Source organism: Phyllostomus discolor, chromosome 6 (assembly GCF_004126475.2).
Source record: "Phyllostomus discolor isolate MPI-MPIP mPhyDis1 chromosome 6, mPhyDis1.pri.v3, whole genome shotgun sequence".
NCBI lineage: Eukaryota > Metazoa > Chordata > Mammalia > Chiroptera > Phyllostomidae > Phyllostomus > Phyllostomus discolor.
In genome coordinates this window covers 119,464,137-119,481,827 of record NC_040908.2, presented here as the reverse complement: position 1 = coordinate 119,481,827, position 17,691 = coordinate 119,464,137, and the positions used below count along the sequence as shown (strand labels likewise).

The following is a 17,691-nucleotide window of genomic DNA, read 5'->3' as shown; positions in this document are numbered from 1 at the left end:
GAAAAATATTTAGAGTATCTCAGGATCCCCACTTCGGATTTGAGAATGAGCGACATAAAGCCCTAGGTTGCCAACACCTCACCAGACCCCACACCCTCACTTTCATGAGTGAGATGGAGCCCCAGCAGCTCTGCGGTTGAGACAGGACCGCTGAGCCCTGCCGCTCAGTCCTGTGCTGTGCCATCGCAGCCAGCCCGGTGCAGGGGGGCCTGTGTCCTCAGTGGGGAGCACTCACTGCTGGGGCGGGTGCATCCTGCCTCGTGCTGTGCTGGCCATCGCCTGCCCCATGACCAGCACGAGTATTAGCGCAGCTCTGAATATACTGAAAACCAATGAGTTGCACTTGTCAAATGGGTGAATTTTATGGGGTATAGATTACATCTCAATAAGGTCACATGTGTGTATGCATACATGTATATGAATTAAACCAGCAATTTCAAATTTTCCATGTTTTGAAGGTATGTATGCCCCAAATTAACAGTGTGCTTTGAATGCAATGATGTGCTGCTCATCGGCTGCTGTGTGTGAGGCTGGAACATAGTCATGTAACTGACCCCGGAGTTCAGATAGATCTCTGATGGGCTCTGGCCTGCCATTGCTTTTGGGGGGGTTTTCCAGTTTGGTTTGGTTTTGCATTTGCATTGTCAATATGCAATATTTTTTTTTAAATATTTTATTTATTTATTTTTAGAGAGGGAAGGGAGGGGGAGAGAGAGAGAGGGAGAGAGAGAGAGAGAGAGAGAGAGAGAGAGAGAGAGAGAAACATCAATGTGTGGTTGCTGGGGGTTATGGCCTGCAACCCAGGAATGTAATGTACCCTGGCTGGGAATCGAACCTGGGACACTTCGGTTCCTAGCCCGCGCTCAATCCACTGAGCTACGCCAGCCAGGGCTTCAATATGCAATATTTTTGATGGCTCATAATTTTGCGGAAGAAAGGACAGGCGTGTTTTTTGCTCCATAATTTCAAAAACAGTTTTAGATTTATAATGATCAGTGGAATGAATGACCAAGTCCATGAATTTGAAGAAAAAATTGGCACTATGGACACTGGGGGACATCGGACCTGGTTTCCACCCTGGGGACTCCCATTCTGGGGGCTGCAGGATGCCCAGTCGGGACATGGAAGGTAGGGATTCCAGGCAGGGCTCGATCCACCATTCTCTTATTCCAGCCAAGAGTCTAGGCACCTCAAGCCATAGGTTCTGATGCAGAGTGAGGGACCCAGCCCCTAAAAGTTGACATGTTATCCTGCCTCTTTTTCATACCCACACCCACTCACACAAACATGCTTGGATTTGTAGACATCACACAGCTGGGGCAGCCCAGTGTCCTAGGCACTTACCTGGCCACGCCCTCTCCCTGGTGCCCTGCAGCTGCTGCTCTTGCTGGGACCACTCTTGTCTGTCCTGCCACCGGAACCCCTGGCAGCCTGGGCTCCAGTGTCCCTGCCGCTCTGCCTGGACAGTGGCTCAGGCTCAGTTGCAGGAAGACAAAGGGGCTAGACGCTAGGGGGAGGGGAAAGGAGAGGGGGATGGATAGAGGGGACGCTGGGCTTTTGTTCCCCTCTTGGACCAGCCCTGAAAGGGAGGGTAAGAGGGAGGAGGCAGGAGTAAGGGCCGATTGACTCTGTGCAGCTCTGGGGTCTGTGTGCCTGGGCTGGGGAGACTTGATCCTCCCAAGGTCCTGGCTCTGCCCCGGGATGATGCACACATGTGAGGGTGGTGGCGGGAGGCAAGTGCCTCTGCCAGGAGATGGTGTGCGATCTGGTGGTTGTGAGCTTTCAGGTGTTACGGAGTCCTGTGCTTAGGACTCTAAGTCCTAAGCATGTGGGAGTGTGGGGGTTCGTGGGACTGGACAACTGCATGGCACTGGAGTGAGCGTAGCCTCGGAGCTGCTGTGCGACTAAGAATGTGGCTGCCTGGCTTGGAGGTCTGGGTTTCCCTCCTGCCCCGTGTGACTGTGTCGTGTCTGTGCTCCTGCTTGTAGCAGGCGTCACTGTGGGACCGTGCAGCTGTGTATATGCCTAGCGTGTCCCTCTCTGTCTGTGCCTCTATGTGGCTGCTCATTTCTGTGTGTGGCAGGGCTGTGTCTCTGTGAACAGTGTGTATGCACATGTGTGTGCACATCAGGGGTCTGTGTCTGTGGACCATATGGTGAGCGTGACATCCTCGGGTTCTCTGTGGTATGGTACGAGTTCAGGAGGTTTTCACTCAACAGTGGACCCAACTTGGAGGGGGCATAGCAGGACTGGCATGGTGGTCTGGACAAGCCCAGCTGGGGCGGGGAGAACGAGGCAGCTCTGGGCTGGCCTGGCCTCCTGGGGCCAGAGGGAAGCAACTCCACAAATGGGCGCCAGATCATTTGCTGCCTCTACACAGGGCCCAGGCCTGGTGTCCTTGGGGCGGGTCAGGAGATTTGGCCTCGTGGAAGAGGTCAGCATCGTGGGAGGTGGTTGCCTTGACAAGAGCCCCAGTGGGCCTGGGGCACCAGTGGTCTGTTCCTGGATATTGCCCCACAGCCCTTGGCTAGCCCCTCCCCTGGCCCTTTTACAACAGGAGGGATAATCCAGATTCCTGCTCTGTCTGATGGAAAGCCTTGTGCCAAAAGGAGTGGTTGAGGCCAGGGTGCTGCAGGAGCCCACCCAGCCAGTCTCAGGCAGGCCCAGTCTGGGGAAGGAGCTGCGGTGGGAGGGGTTGCTGTCACCGTGACAAGGTACGTGTCCAGAGACCCGGGCATGGGGTGTTGCATGGACCCTGTTCCAGAGAATGGTGTATCCCCCTTCTGCCTAAAAATAGGATGGTATGTGTTGCTCTTTGTTAAAGGATGTGAGAGATTCAGGCACTTTTTACAAAGTATTTATTCTTTATTCCCATCCTTCACCCCTCTACTCAATGGCAACCATCATCTATTCTCTGTATCTCTGAGTATGTTTGTTTTGTTTTGTTTATTTGTTTGAGGTTTTCAAAATTCCACATATAAGGGGAATTATAAGGTATTTGTCTTTCTCTGTCTGACTTATTTCACTTAGCATAATCCATCCATGTTGCCGCAAATGGCAAACTTTATTCTTTTTTAATTGCCGAATAATATTCCTGTGTGTGTGTGTGTGTGTGTACACCACATCTTTCTTATCCATTCATCTGTAATGGACACATAGGTTGTTGAACCCTACAATGAACATAGGAGTGCATATATTTTTTCAAATAGTGTTTCTTTTCTTTGGATAAATACCCAGAAATGGATTTGCTGGATTGTATGGCAGCTCTATTTGTAATTTTTTGAGGACCCTCCATACTGGTTCACATAGTGCCTGCACTAATTTCAAATCCTACCAGCAGTGAATAAGGGTCCCCTTTTCTTCACATCCTGGCCAATGCTTACTATTGTTTATTGAGCATGGTCATTCTGACAGGTGTGAGGTGATATCTCATTGTGTGGTTTTTTAATTATTTTATCAGTTATTTTTTAAAAGATTTAATTTATTTTTAGAGAGGGGAAGGGAAAGAAAAAAAGGAGAGAAACATCAATGTGCAGTTGCCTCTCGTGCTCCCCCTACTGGGGACCTGGCCCACAACCCAGGCATGCGCCCTGACTGGGAATTGAACCAGTGACCCTTTGGTTCACAGGTCAGCACTCAATCCACTGAACCACGGCAGCCAGGGTTATCAGTTTTTCCATTTATTTATTTATAAATTCTCTTGTATTTTTTCCTTTACCATTTGTCCTCCCATACCCACTTCTACCTTTACCCACTCTCCTCCCCCCACAGCAATATGGTTTTCATTTGCATTTCCCTGATTATTAGTGATGGTGAGCATCTTTTCAAATGACAGTTGGGCATCTGTGTGTTCTCTTTGCAGAAATGTTTATTTAGGTTCTCTGCCCATATTTAAAATCAGATTGTTTGGGTTTTGGGGGTTTTCTTTGCTAAAGTTGTATGAGTTCCTTATATATTTTGGATATTAAGACTTTATCGAATGTCTTTTGGGAAGATCTTCTCCCATTCAGTAGGTTGTCTTTTTGTTCTGTTGATGGTTTCCTTTGATGTGCAAAATTTTTTAATTTGATATAGTCCTGTTCATTTAATTTTTCTTTTGTTGCCCTAGCCTGAGGAGACATATCCAAAAAGATATTGCTGAGAGTTATGTCAAAGAGTTTACTGCCCGTGTTCTCGGAATTTTATGGTTTTAGGCCTTACAGTAATTTAAGACTTTAATCTACTTTGAGCTAACTTTTGTAGATGGTGTGGGAAAGTGCCTTGTATCTGTCCAGTGTTCTCAACACCATTTGTCTTTACCCTCCTGTATATTCTTGCCTCCTTGTCATAGATAAATTGACCATACAGGTGTGGTTTTATTTCTGAACTCTATTTTATTTCATTGATCTGTGTGCCTGTGTACATGCCAGTGCCATGCCGCTTTGATTACTGTAGCCTTCTAGTATAGTTAGATACCAAGTAGCATGAGTCCTCTAACTTTGTTCTTCTTTCTCAAGATTTCTTTGGCTGTTCAGGGTCTTTTGTAGTTTTGTATAAATTTTAGGATTATTTGTTCAGTTCTGTATAAAATGCCATTAGTGTTTTGATAGGGATTGCATTGAATCTGTAGATTGCTTTGCAGAGTATGGATATTTTACCTATGTGAATCTTCCCATTCATGGGCAAGGTGCATTCTTCCATTTATTTGTGTGTTCTTCTGTTTCTTTGTTCAGTGTCTTACAGTTTTCAGAGTATAGGTCTTTCACCTTTTTGGTTAAATTTATTCCTAGGTGTTTTATTGTTTGATGCAATTGCAAATGCCATTGTTTTCTTAATTTCTCTTTTGAATAGTTCATTATTGGCATATAAAAATGCAGCCCATTTCTGAATATTTATTTTGTGTCCATCTACTTTATGAAATAGTTCTACTAGAACTATTTATTAGTTTAGTAACTTTTTGGTAGAATCTTTAGGGTTCTCTTTATATAGTATTATGTCATCTGCAACCAATGAGAGTTTTATTTTTTCCTTTCCATTTTGGATGCCTTTTATTTCTTTTTCTTGTCTGATTGCTGTGGCTAGGACTTCCACTATTGTGTTGAATAAAACCAGCAAAAATGGATGTCTCTATCTTGTTCCTGATCTTAAAGAGTATGATGTCAGTTGTGGGTTTGTTGTATATGTCTTTTACTATGTTGAGGTATGTTCCCTCTATTCACATTTTGCTGAGAATTTAAATAAAAACTAGATGTTGGCCCTGGCTGGTGTGGCTCACTGGATTGAGCACTAGTCTGCGAACTGAAAGGGCCTCAGTTTGATTCCCAGACTGGGCACATGCTTGGGTTGTGGGCCAAGTCTGCAGCTGGGGACGTGTGAGAGGCAGCTGATTGATCCTCCCTCTCTTTGTCCCTCCCTTCTCCTCTCTCTGAAAACAAATAAATACAATCTTTAAAAAAATGAAAAATAGATGTTGGATTTTGTCAAATGCTTTTTCTGCATCTGTTGATATTATCATATGATTTTTCTCCTTCAGTTTATTTATATGGTGTATTATGTTAATTGATTTGCTGATATTGAACTGTTATTGAATCCTGGGAATAAATCCCACTTGATCAAGGGGTATGATCCTTTTACTATAATGCTGAATTTGGTTTGCTAGTATTTTGTTGAGGGTTTTTATTAAGGATATTGTCCTGTAGTTTTATTTCTTTGTATTGTCTTTTTCTAGTATTGGTATCAGGGTAATGCTGGCCTCATAAAATGAATTTGAAAGCTTTCCCTCCTCTTCAGTTTTTTGGAACTGTTTGAGGATTGGTATTCTTCGTTGAATGTTTGGTAAACTTTATCTATGAAACTATCTGGTACAGGAATTTTATTTTGGGGGAGTTTTTTGATTACTGTATCTGTTTCATTAATAGTTATGGTCTATTCAGATTTTCTGTTTCTTTGTCATTCAGTTTTGGAAGATTGTATGTTTCTAGGAATTTGTCTATTTTTTCTGGGTTGTCTAATTTGTTGGCATATAATTGTTTGTAGTATGTTCTTATAATCCTTACTATTTCTATGGTATCCATTGTCACTTCTCTTTCATTTCTGGTTTTATTTATTTGGGCCCTCTCTCTTTATTTTCTTGATAAGCCTGGCTAAAGCTTTATCAATTTTGATTATATTTTAAAGAACCAGTTCTTGATTTCATTGATTTTTTTTTGTATTTTCAGTCTCTGTTGTTTTTCCTTCCATTCTGATCTTCATTATTTCCTTTCTTCAGGCTTTGGGCTTTGCTTGTTTTTTTCCTAATTCTTTTAGGTGTGAGGTTATATTGTTTATTTGAGATTTTTCTTGTTTCTTGAGGTAGGACTTTATTGCTATGAATTTCCCTATAAAGACTGCTTTGGCTATGCCTCATGGATTTGGGGTTATTGTATTAATATTTTCATTTTCATTTATCTCAAAGCACCTTTTCATATACTCCTTGATCTCATTGTTAATCAATTCATTGTTCAGTAGTGTGTTACTTAGCCTCCATGTTTGTGAGTTTTTCATTTTTCTTCTTGTAATTGATTTCCAGTTTCATATTGTTGTGATCAGAGAGGCACTTTATATGATTTCAATCTTCTTAAATTTTTTAAGACTTGTTTTGTGACCTAACATGTGGTCTGTCCTGGAAAATACTCCATGTGCACTTGAAAAGCATGTATATTTTGTTGCTTTTGAGTGAAATGTTAAAAAAATACTAATTCCATCTGGCCTAATTGTCATTTAAGGCCACTGTTTCTTTTTTTATTTTAAGATTTTATTTATTTATTTTTTTAGAGAGAGGGGAAGGAAGGGAGACAGAAAGGGAGAGAAACATCAATGTGTGGTTGCCTCTTGCATGCCCCCAACTGGGGGCCTGGCCCACAACCCAGGCATGTGCCCTGACTAGGAATCAAACCCACAACCCTTTGGTTCTCAAGCCAGCACTCTACCCAATGAGTCACACCAGCCAGGGCCAGGCCATTGCTTCCTTATTGATTTCACTTTCAGTCTGAATGTGTCCTTTGATTTGAAGTGAGTCTCTTGTAAGCAGCATAAAGATGTATCATGTTTTTTAATACATTCAGCCATCCTGTTTACTTCTGAAGTAATTGACATGTATGTACTTATTGACATTTTAAAATTGTTTTATGGTTGTTTCTATAGTCCTCTTCTTTTTTTTTGGTGTCTTCTGTGTGGTTTGCTGTTTTACTTGAGTATTTTGTTTGGATTCCTTTCTGTTTTTTTTTTTGTTTGTTTGTTTGCATATTTTGTATAGACTTTTGACTTGTGGCTATCATGAGGTTTGTGTACATCACTCTATATCTATAGCAGTACATTTTAAGCATTTAAATTTAAGTTCTTTTTGTAAGAACTATATTTTTATAACCCCCTCCATGCTTTATGTTTTTGCTGTTACTTTTTTAGATCTTTTTTGTTGTGTACCTCCCAACTACGTATTATAGTTAGAATTGAGTTTGATGCTTTTTCTTTTGACCTTTGTAGTAGCTTTTTAGATGTCTGATTTACAGTATTTATTAAATATTTGTCTTTATCTGTTAGATTTTTTTCCCTTTTCTCATATTTTGTTATTTCTGGTTATGGCCATTCCTTTTCTGTTTAAAGAAGACCCTTTAACATTTCTTGTACAATTGGTTTAATGGTGATTTGCTCCTTTAGTTTTTGCTTGGTCAGGAAAACAAGCTCCTGCTTTCACACTGTACTGATGTCCTTTTGCTCCCGTCCAGCTGGTCAGGTTGCTGCTGAGAAATCAGCTGACAGCATTATGCTGTCTCCTTTGTATATAGCTTGTTGTTTTCCTCCCGATTCCTTCAAGAGTGTCTCTTTAACTTCTGCCGTTTTAATTACAGCGTGTCCTGGCGTGGGTCTCTGTGGCTTCATGTTGTTTGGGACTCTGTGTTTCCTGAAACTGGATGTCTGTTCCCTTTCCCAGGTTGGGAAAGTTTTCCACCATTATTGTTTAAATAAAGTTTGTTTCTTTTCTATTTTTTAACCAGATTTAAAATAAATATTTAATTAGGACTTCACTAGTATTTAATATTTTCTTCTAAATAAATTTTCTGTTTCTTTCTCTTCTCCTTCTGGAATTTCTATAATGTGAATGTGTGAGCACTTGGTGTTATCCCGGAGGTCCCTTAAATGAATCCTCATTTTCTTTGTGCTTTCTGGTTGGTTGATTTCCACTAGTTTATCCTCTGGGTCACTTATCTGTTCTTCTCTATTAGATAGTCTGTGTTGATTCCTCCTAATGTGTTTTTCATCTCTGTCATTGTATTCTTCAGTTCTGCTTGGTTATTTATTATGCTTTGTAACTCTTTGTCGAAGTTCCCCATAAGTTCCTCTATTTCATTCCCAAGTTCGGTGCGCATCCTTACGACTGTTACTTTGAATTTTTCTTCAGGAAAATTATTTATCTCCACTTCCTTAAGGTTTTTTCTTTAATTTTATTTAAAAATTAAATTTACCAGTGTAACATTGGTTAAGTTTTTTTTTCTGGGGATTTTTCTTTGTCCTTCATTTGAGAGACATACTATCTTTTCACTTTCACTGTGCATTCAAATGAATTAGGGGAAATAGCTGTCTCTTCCAGTCTTGAAAAAGTGGCCTCATGTAGAAGCTGTGAGTAGACTGTCGGGTGATTTTGGCTGGCTGGGAGGAGCTAAGCAGGTGCGTAGGGTGTCCTGGGCACTGGCCTACCAAACCAGAGCGGCTCTGGACGGGGAGTCCAGGTGCACATAGTAATGTCCTGTTGGGTGTGCTTGCTCCCTTCATTTGGAGCCAACATGGCCTCGGGAACTCAACTTGCAGCAACCTTGCAGGCATGCCAGAGTGCCTGGATTGAGGCTCCACCTACCTGTGGAGGTGGAGGGGATGTAAACAATGGTATTCACTTGCGCCTCCAGCCTCGGAGTATTCCCGTGGTTCCTGGAGAGTTCCCATAGCTCCCACCCTTCTTCATACATTCTCTCTCCTGTTGTACAGAAAGTGAGCCGGTGTAGAAGCAGCTTCTGTGCCTTCATGCCTGGTAGTTTTGGGGAAGCTAGTTGCAGCCAATTGGGTGCTTATGGAGCCTGGGTCACTGGCCTGCCAGGCTTAGTGGTCCTGGCAGGGAAGCCAGGTGCATGTGGTGACGTCCTGCTGTTCCTGCTTTCTCCCTTTTTGTTGGAGGCAAAAGGTTCCAGGCAGTCTTGCAGGGAGGCTAGAGCCCTCCAAACAGAGCTCTGCCCACCCTGTCAAAGTGGAGCTGAGCGTAAACAGTGGTGCTCAATGGCTCCTCCAGCAGGGAGCGTTCCCACAGCTCCTGGAGGGCTCCCGTGGCCTCCCAGCCTCCTCTATTCGGTCTCCTTCTGGTTTTCAGAAGATGTTGTTCAGTCCTCAGTTGTCTTGCAGGAGTAATTGTTCTCTATACATATGTGTGTTTGGTTTTCATGGTTGAGTACAGTGTCCTCCTACACCAAGGCCATCTTGGACCTCTAGGTTCAGGCATCTTCATAGCTGTACTTGGGGAGGAGAGGCTGAGAGTTCATGGGGGGCCCTGGAGGGAGTGGAGGGTGAGTTCAGCCTGGAGGAGACCCCAGCCACTGAGTCCAAGGGAGGGAGGGAGGAATGACTGTGTCTACAGGGGGTGGCAGGGAAGTGGAGGGGACTCATCTCTGGCTTCCCAGTCAGGCTGTCCTCTGCAGACACGGGGAAGACATCGGGAAGGTGGGGTTCTCAGTAACTCCTCAGGTCGAGGGACAGGAGCCAGGGTTGACCAGGGGCTGTGGGCTCAGCTGAGGGTGGAGACAGGCCCAGCTCTCTGCCCAGCTGGGGGTTCGGGCAGGAAGCGGGACTGCCTCTGCACTGGGGGTGAGGGATACGGAGCAGGGGTACGGAGCAGGGCTCCGGTGAGAGCAGGACTCTGGCCGTTCTGCGCAACTCGCCTAGCCTGCTCTACCCTCTTCTGGAAACTCCAGGGTGTCTCAAGTTGCCTGAGTCTGGCCAGGAGCCTGGGACACCTCGGCCAGGGGCGCTGACTGGATGGGGAGGAGCTGGCATGAAGGCCTGCCAGAGGCTGCAGAGGAGCTTGTTGAGGCACTTTGGGTAGGGCAGTGAGCCCCACTCCTGACCCTGCCACTCCAAGTTTCACTCACACTCCCTTGGGCCTGAGGAGAGGCGGGGGCTGACCCCTGAATCCTTCACCATTCCCGAGGGGCGTCCTAGGAGTTAATGTGGGGAGCCCAGCCTAGCCTGGGAACCAACACTGGGGAGGGGTTTCTTTTCCTTTCCTCCAAGAAGGTGGCAGAATCACTCAGACCCCAAGAGCTCCACCCAGAAGGCCCCTGTTTGGAGAAGAGACATATCCTGGGCTCCTGGGAAGTGCCATGTTTATTTAGTGCAGGCTGGTGCTAGGGGTCAGCTCCCTGCCTGCCCCCTTGGACACATGCCTGGGATCACACGGACTGTTCGGACAAAGGTGGGAGTTTCCGACCTGCCCCGACCCCACTGCTCGCTGCCCCCTTCATGGAGGGCAGAGGTGCAAGGCCCGAAAGGCAGGAAGGGACATCTGACATCTGTGGTCCCAGGGGCTACACTGGGGCTTTCAGCCCAGGCACCCCAATGTGCCAGGAATGGGGTGGACCCCACTTTGGTCAGGCCCAAAGCCTTGAGAAGTTCAAGCCCCACCTCCACCATGGTGGAGGGGCATCTCCTGGCTGAAAGTCTGTCACTCCCCAGGCCAGGGAGCTCAGAAAGCCTCTCTGTGGCTGGGAGGGGACCTCCTGGGCCCGTTCCCACCCCTGCACTGGGCCTAGCAGCCCCTGCCCGTCTGCCACGCTGTCCCGGCTGGTCACTGAAGGCACCCCGCGCCCTGGGACAGGAGCCCGGGTGGGGTTCTGGCGCCACCTGTCCTGTGGCCCTGGACGGTCACTTCACCTGTCTGAGACTGTCCTCCCCACCGCAGTCAGGGGGAATGTCCCTCATCCCAGGGCCGTGAGGAACCTGCTGCCCTGCCACTGTGCTGCTCATTTCTGAGAATGGCCCCTCCTCAAATCACGGGGCCGAGACTGTATCCCAAACCCAGCGAGGACTGTCCCCACCCTCCCACTGACAATTCAGAGATGACATGTTGAGATGGCAGCTTTAATCATCTTGGCCAAGGTCCGTCAGGCTCCCCCCACAGGGCAGGCCTTCGAGGCCACATGCCCACCCCTGACCACACCCAGACCACTCTTCCCAGGTGGCCCCTGCCCTGTGGCCACTCAGGTCGGGCCTGTCCGTGGATGCCCTGAGCCGCTCTGCTCTGGAGGCCTGCCGGACACCTGGGCACGGGACCGAGCAGCCCCGAGCCTGCTCTTCTGGCCGTTTCCAGCTGCTCCCAGCTGGGAACACAGCTCAGCCCATTCCCAGGGCGGGGCCGGTGGCCATGGGAGCCTGGTCAGGAGGAGCAGCTGCACCACTGTGGCCGGCTCCCTCCCGAGTCGAACCTCCTTGTGCTTTGAGACTGATGTGAAGGGAGGGCTGCTGGGGGCAGAGGCCCAGAGCCACCAGGTCCTTGGGGCAGGAGAAACCAGGGAAGTCAGCCGCCTCACAGCACGAACACGTGAGCATCCACATCCTGTCCTGCCACGGGGGTACGGCACGGCCCAGCAGAACTTCCGGATCGGGATGCGAGGGGGCTTCGGGAGGACTGGGCCCCAGGCCCCACACTTCCCAGCAGAAGGATCCCCAGGCCTGCAGGGGCATCTGAGAGGCTGGAGTCCTGGCCCAGCTGGGCCTCGGGGGTGAGGGGGGCCCCCACCCCCATGAAAGGCCATGGCAGACAAGGGCTAGAGCCACTGAGGAGGCCATGGAGCCAGCTCCCAGGGCACTCCGAGTCCAGACACGCTGCTGCCAGCTCTTTTGGGCATCCTGGTCTCAGCGTTAGGTCCAGCCTGGGAGAACAGGTCTTCAACTAGCGGCCCCTCCGGTCTGTGAGGGTCCTGGCATGGCCGCCAGTCCCCCGGGGGTCCCCTGGGGTGGCGGTGCTGTTGGAGTATGTGTCGTAGCTGTTGTCGGAGCACACGGAGAGCTCATCGGAGACCTCCATGCCGTCACTGATCTCTACAGGGCCAGAGGAGGCAGAACGTGAGTGGGGAAGGGAGAGGGCTCACTGGGGGTGGCTGGATGACACTGTGGGAAGGGCGGTCTGCAGCGACGCCTGGTCAGGCACTTGGAGGCTGACGAGACCACTGGGTTCAGGTTTGGTGTTGAGCTTGGTGTCCACTCTCTGCTGGAACGCTGCCTGCTAGCCCCAGAAACCACGTGCACCCTCCCGAGCTCGGCACCACATGTTAACTCTCTGCAGGGCCTTGGCACATGCCGGGCCCTCTCCTGGGGGGGACCCCCCGTCAACACCTCCTTGTCTTAAAGTCTGGCTCTGTTCCCCTCCTTTCCGTTACTGCAGCCTCCTGCAAGCCTCCCTGATCCCCCTCCCCTGGCTGGGATGGGACCTCCCCCTCGCCCCTGCTGTCCCTGCCCCGTCACAGCCTGTGCTGCCACAGTCTATGGCCTCGCCGCCTGGGACACTTCAGGGACAGGGGTAAGGTCTAGGCATCTGTGTCCCCAGGGCCTGGCACAGTCAGGACACCCAGCAGAGGCACAGGAAGGATCTGCTGAGTGGAGCTGCGTACCTGCCCCCCTGAGGGGGCTGGGGGTTTCTCTGTGGGGTTGAGGGTCTCTGGAGAGGGCCTCTCATCAACCTGGAGTGAGTGGCAGTGGGGACTGGGGCTGACTCCTCAGAGCCTGCACTCGGAAGGTGCCCAGTGAATGGTTTTGGGCGCTACGTGAGAGGCGAGGGTCCGGCTGGGCAGGAACTGCGGGGCCTGGGGATGGCCTCCTGCTTGCAGTTCATTCCGCTGGCCCCTTCCTCCAGGAGCTCTCCTGGGTGGCCAGAGGGCTGTGGGAGGCTGGGGAGGCCCTCCACCCTGGTCCTGGGGCTTAGGGAAGGCTCCCTGGAGGAGGTTTTCTGAGCTAAGGTAAGCCCAAATCTGTGTGTCTTAAGCACCTAAAGCAGTGTGTGGCATTCATCTGTTAGAGGGGTGAGTGAGGGAAGGAGCGAATGAGATGTTCACACGATCCTTGGTCCTTGGAGGCAGCCCCCACCCCAAAGCACAGTCACCCCTGTGGGGCCCTCTGCCACTCACACAGTGTTTACCAAGTACCCCTCTGGGCCGGGCATGGCAGTAACCCTCACAAGCACCCCAGGAGGGGATGCTAGCCCATCTTACAGAGCAGAGTCTGATGCTGAGAGAGGTTAGTGTGCTCGGCTCACACACTGAGCTGGGGGCAGAGGTGGGGTTTGAAGTGTGCTATAAATCTCTCCCCTTCTGTCTGGTCCCACGCCCACATCTCTGGCCTGAATCACCGAGACGCACACTAGGAGAATGCCATGTGAACAGGAAGATGACCCTCTACAAGCCGAGGGGTGCAGCGTGGGCTGGATCTTCCCACACAGCCCTGCTGACCCCTTGATCTTGGACTCCCAGCCTCTGAATGGTGAGACAATAAATCTGTTGTTTAAGCCCCCGCTTCATGGTTCTTTGTCGCAGCCTGCTAAAGACAGATCTGCCCACGGCCCTTCTCTGCTTTTAGAACAAAGCCCAAGTTCCTGATCACACACCCGGGGCCCAAGAACCTCCCCTCCTCCACCCCCTAGCACCATCTTGGGGTGAGCCTGCCAAAGGCGCCCCCCCCCCCGCCCCCCAACCAAGCCATCTGGAAAGGTACTTAGCTCTCGGTGCCCTGGGATGTAGTGCTCCCTCACCCCCTCTGACCACAGGGTTTTCGTGCCTGGGACACCCTTCCTTCCCTCCGCTCGCCCAGCCCGGGCCTCAGACCCATCATCGGGCCCCTCCCAGCCATCCTTCCCAGTTCCCCGCCCGCCTGTGCCACTTCCCTGCACAGAGGGCTCCAAACCCTCCGCACGGGCCCAGGGAGCGCTGGCCACTCTCTCCCGCTCTGCACCCCACTCGGGCTCAGCACTGCCATCTGGTAGAGCTCTCGTGGTGCCCAGCTTCCCGTGTTCACTTTTATAGCTGCCTCCTCCATTGGACTGGGGATGTCAGCGGGCCGCAGGATCGGTAGCCCATGGCCGCACGTGGAGGGTGTGCACGTCTACATGTGAACGCGTGCCTCTGTGTGTGTGTGGGCCCCGCACGTCTGTGCTGTGCCCCCACCCGTGTGTGAACGTGTGCGCCCACATCCCTGTGCACGTATGGGGTGCAGAGCCGAGCCCAGTGCCTGGCTCAGCCTGTCTGCGGGGCCGCCCACCTGAGAAGATGAGCTTCTCCTTCATGATGCTGACGTCCCGGCTGCTCCGGTGCACCGCTGCACTCAGCATGATCTGCTCGGGGTTGTAGCTCCGTATGCCGCCCAGGCGCCACCTGCGGAGACGGCCGTGCGCATCAGGCCTGTCCCCGGGGGGAGCAGGGGCCCTGCCTGCTCCCAGAGCCTCTCTGGGTCTGGCCTGAGGCTAGTGGGGCACTGGTCCACCGCACAGGTGGGGCCCAGGGAGGGGCAGAGCTGGGGCTTGAACCGGAGCCCGCGGACTCTCAGCCAGGGCTCCCTGGCTGCCCCCTCTGACCTCCGCAGCCTGAGGTCCACTCCCCTTGCCCCGGAAGGTGGTTTGGGCTGGTTTACTTGGTTCTGCCTCAGGTGTCCTCCACCCCCCACATTATGCACCTGGCTCTCTCTGAATGGGACAAATTTGGGTCGGGGGAGGGCTTAGCAGACATGACTCTGATGACCCACACTGGGGTACACACCCATCTTAGGGAGCCCCAGCTGATGTCTCCTACAGCTCCACTGTCATGACCAGGCTGAGTGAAGCCAGGGGGAAACCCCAGAGGGGAGGTGAAGGAAAGCGGAGAGGTAAGGGGACATGGCCGGGGCCTTGCTCAGACCTGGTCTGCAGAAAGTTCAGTGCCAAGGGCGTGAGAGTGACTTGGGATGGGGCTGCTGCTACTCTGGAAGGACAGGGCATGTGCTCCCCCACGGGAGGCCAGGCTGGCGTGTTACCCCGCTGATGGCCGAAGCCGGGGCTGGGGGTAAAATCAACCAAGTGGGCTGAGAGGTGGGGCCGCACAGGGCGCGCAGGGGCCCGGCAGAGCCAGGCGCTGTTTGTCCTGCCGCAGTTCCTCTGAACCAGCCCCGAATCCCTGGCCTCTGAACCGAAGACTTGTCCCGTGACCTGGACAGAGGACTCACCGGGCCCCCCACTCCCACTCCCAACAAGAGAAGTGGGGTCAGCTCGGAAACAACCCAGCCCCCAGGGCGCTGAGCCCTGCTGGATGGATGAAGGGAGCCCAGACTCCACAAGAAATCAGTTGTTTCCAGACGGGGTCAGCACGGCAGAAGTGGACAGACAGATGGACAGGCAGATGGGCGGAAGAACAGGGCAGACAGACAAGGGCCAAGCGGGAGGCAGGGGGGAAGGCGGCCTGCGCTCCGGCCGGGCAAGCCCCCTGCACATGCTTGAGACCGGCTGCCGGGTCTCTCGTTGTCGCTGTGTCCCTGGCACCAGCCTCAGCGCCTGCTCTGTGTGGGTGGGTGCAGGTGCCCTAGGTACTTGTTGGCGAGTGAAGGGAAGAATGAGGAAATGACCTTCTCCCCCAGGAGGCCGACGACACTGCCCGTGCCGTGTGTTGAGCTGGTCAGTGAGGCCCCTGACCCAGGAGGGCCCCGGGCACTCGACCAAGGAGAGAGGGCTTGAGTCCCTGAGGCGTATGTCTCATCCTGGGACTTAGCATGGACCCCAGAAGGAGAGTGTCAGGCCAGGGCTTCTGCAGCCATGCACACTTAGGACAGGAAGCCCAGCCACTGTGGGACCCTCCCCAGGGGAGGGGGGTCAGACAGAAAGCAATAGAGATGAGACAAAGATGGGGAGGAATGATGGGAGAGGCAGACCCCGAGAGGGGAAGGCACCAGATGGGAAGGGAGAGACAGGAGTCGGTAGGGCGGGTGTGCATTGGGCGGCGGGGGAGGTTCTGCAGGTGACACTGGGGGGGCAGGTGCCTAGGCAGAACCCCCTCCCCAGGGGGAGGTGCGTTGGTGCTGAGAGAGGGCAGGTCAGCCACCTGCGGAAACACTGGCTCCCCATCCACAGAAACAGCAGGGGGAAGGGAGCGCGGAGGGGCACACACGGGAAGAGGGGGACAGAAGGGAGGGGCTGGGGCCAGGAGGGCTGCTGGGGCGGGAAGGAGGCTCCAGGCGCCGGAGGGGTCTGGGGGGTGGCGGTGAGGGAGCCTGGGCTCCGTGCAGGTTCTCAGAGGAACTGGAGAAAGGGGGGGGCAAGGACCAGGGAGAAAGAGGAACAGGAGGAGGAAGACCACACCAGAATTACCTGATCAAGTGATAGCTGTGAGAGGCCAGAGTGCAGCAGAGAGGGGGAGGATGGGGAGAGAGAGGAGGGACATGCGCCGGGTCAGAGCAGTGTGGGACAGAGAGAGAACGTCAGTCAAGAACAAAACCCCTTCCCGTGGGGTCATGGCTGGGCTGGGACCCCAGCCTGGCCCTGATCCCCCACCCTCCACCTCCCCACTGCAACCACTGTGCCAGCTGCTGTCCTGAGGGGTGGGAGGTCTCCAGCGCGGCACAACCGAGTGCTGAGTGCGGTGGGGTCCCCTGGCCTCGGGCAACAACAGGTGAGGAGAAGAGCCAGCCGCAGGGAGCTGAAACCCGGCAGAGTCCACACGGCAAACCCAGCCGCTGGGAGCCCTCCTCCCCTGCACAGGCTGTCTGGTCAGGCCCCCGCCTGGCCTAGGGCTCAGGAGGGGCTTCCCCTGGCTGTGGTGGGTCCGGGTCTGTCTTGGGGCAGGGAAGGCCGAGGAAGGAGGTCAGAGCCTACTCACTTCTGGAGCACGAAGATGCCAACGATGAGGGTGAAGGAGATCAGGTCGGCGATAACCCACATGAGGCAGTACTCGTCCGGGGGCTGTGGACAGATGGCCGAGGCAGCTCCAGTCACGGCCGGCCCACACTGGGCTCCAGACTGAGGGCCCAAGGGCGGGAGGGCCCCTGTCACCGCTGGAAAGGGGCAGGGGAAGGCCGGGAGGCTTGGGCACCGGGCACCGTGGGCCCGGGTCAGGGTCCCGTGCGCATGCGCACAGCACAGGGGGCCTGTGTGGTGCTCAGGGCGGAGGTGGTTTGTGTTGAGCCTGTTCACTCACTCTCGGGGTTGGGGTGGGGGGTTCGTGTGCTTAGGGGGGCTCAAAGCAAGAGGCGAATAATGAAGGACAAACAGGTGTGTGCGAGGGCTCAACGTGGCCTGCAGGCGTGTGTGTAAGACTGCGTGTGCTGTGGGGGCTCCCCCTCCGGGGTCAGCGGAGAGGGGCCTGGAGGGCAAACCGCTGGGACCTCAGGTGGACTGGGGAGGAGTGGCGGGGGCCTGCTTGCTGTTGGTGAACTCCCGTGACCCCGAAACTTGCATGTGCTCTCACTGCCGCTGCCACAGGGCTGAGCACCCGGAGGTTTTAAAGGACAGTGGGCAGGTGGATGGACTTCACCACCCACAACCTACACCTGATTCCCTGACCCTGCCTCCCCAGAGGGGCGGCAGCGGGCGCCCAGGCGGGAGATCGAGGGCCCCCCACTCCCACCAGCAGCAGAGCTGGGACTGGAGCTCAGGCCTGTCCGCGGGAGCTCGGGCGCCCAGTTGAA

General features: G+C 52.5%; 1 protein-coding gene across 9 annotated transcripts in view; it reads right to left on the bottom strand.

Annotated features, from left to right (window-relative positions):
• Positions 1–11,115: 11,115 nt before the first annotated feature.
• GDPD5 (glycerophosphodiester phosphodiesterase domain containing 5) overlaps positions 11,116–17,691 on the bottom strand; it is an 86,877-nt gene continuing 80,301 nt past the window's right edge. For 8 of the 9 annotated variants that reach the window (XM_036028803.1, XM_028517501.2, XM_036028801.1 and 5 more), the window contains 4 exons: positions 16,884–16,966; positions 16,376–16,390; positions 14,305–14,417; positions 11,116–12,096 (listed from right to left, as the gene is read on the bottom strand). In XM_036028803.1, the coding sequence (XP_035884696.1) occupies positions 11,948–12,096; positions 14,305–14,417; positions 16,376–16,390; positions 16,884–16,966 (360 nt within the window). In that variant the 3' untranslated portion in view covers positions 11,116–11,947. The remainder of the gene's footprint in view (positions 12,097–14,304; positions 14,418–16,375; positions 16,391–16,883; positions 16,967–17,691) is intronic. The other variant, XM_028517502.2, reaches the window with a different exon arrangement.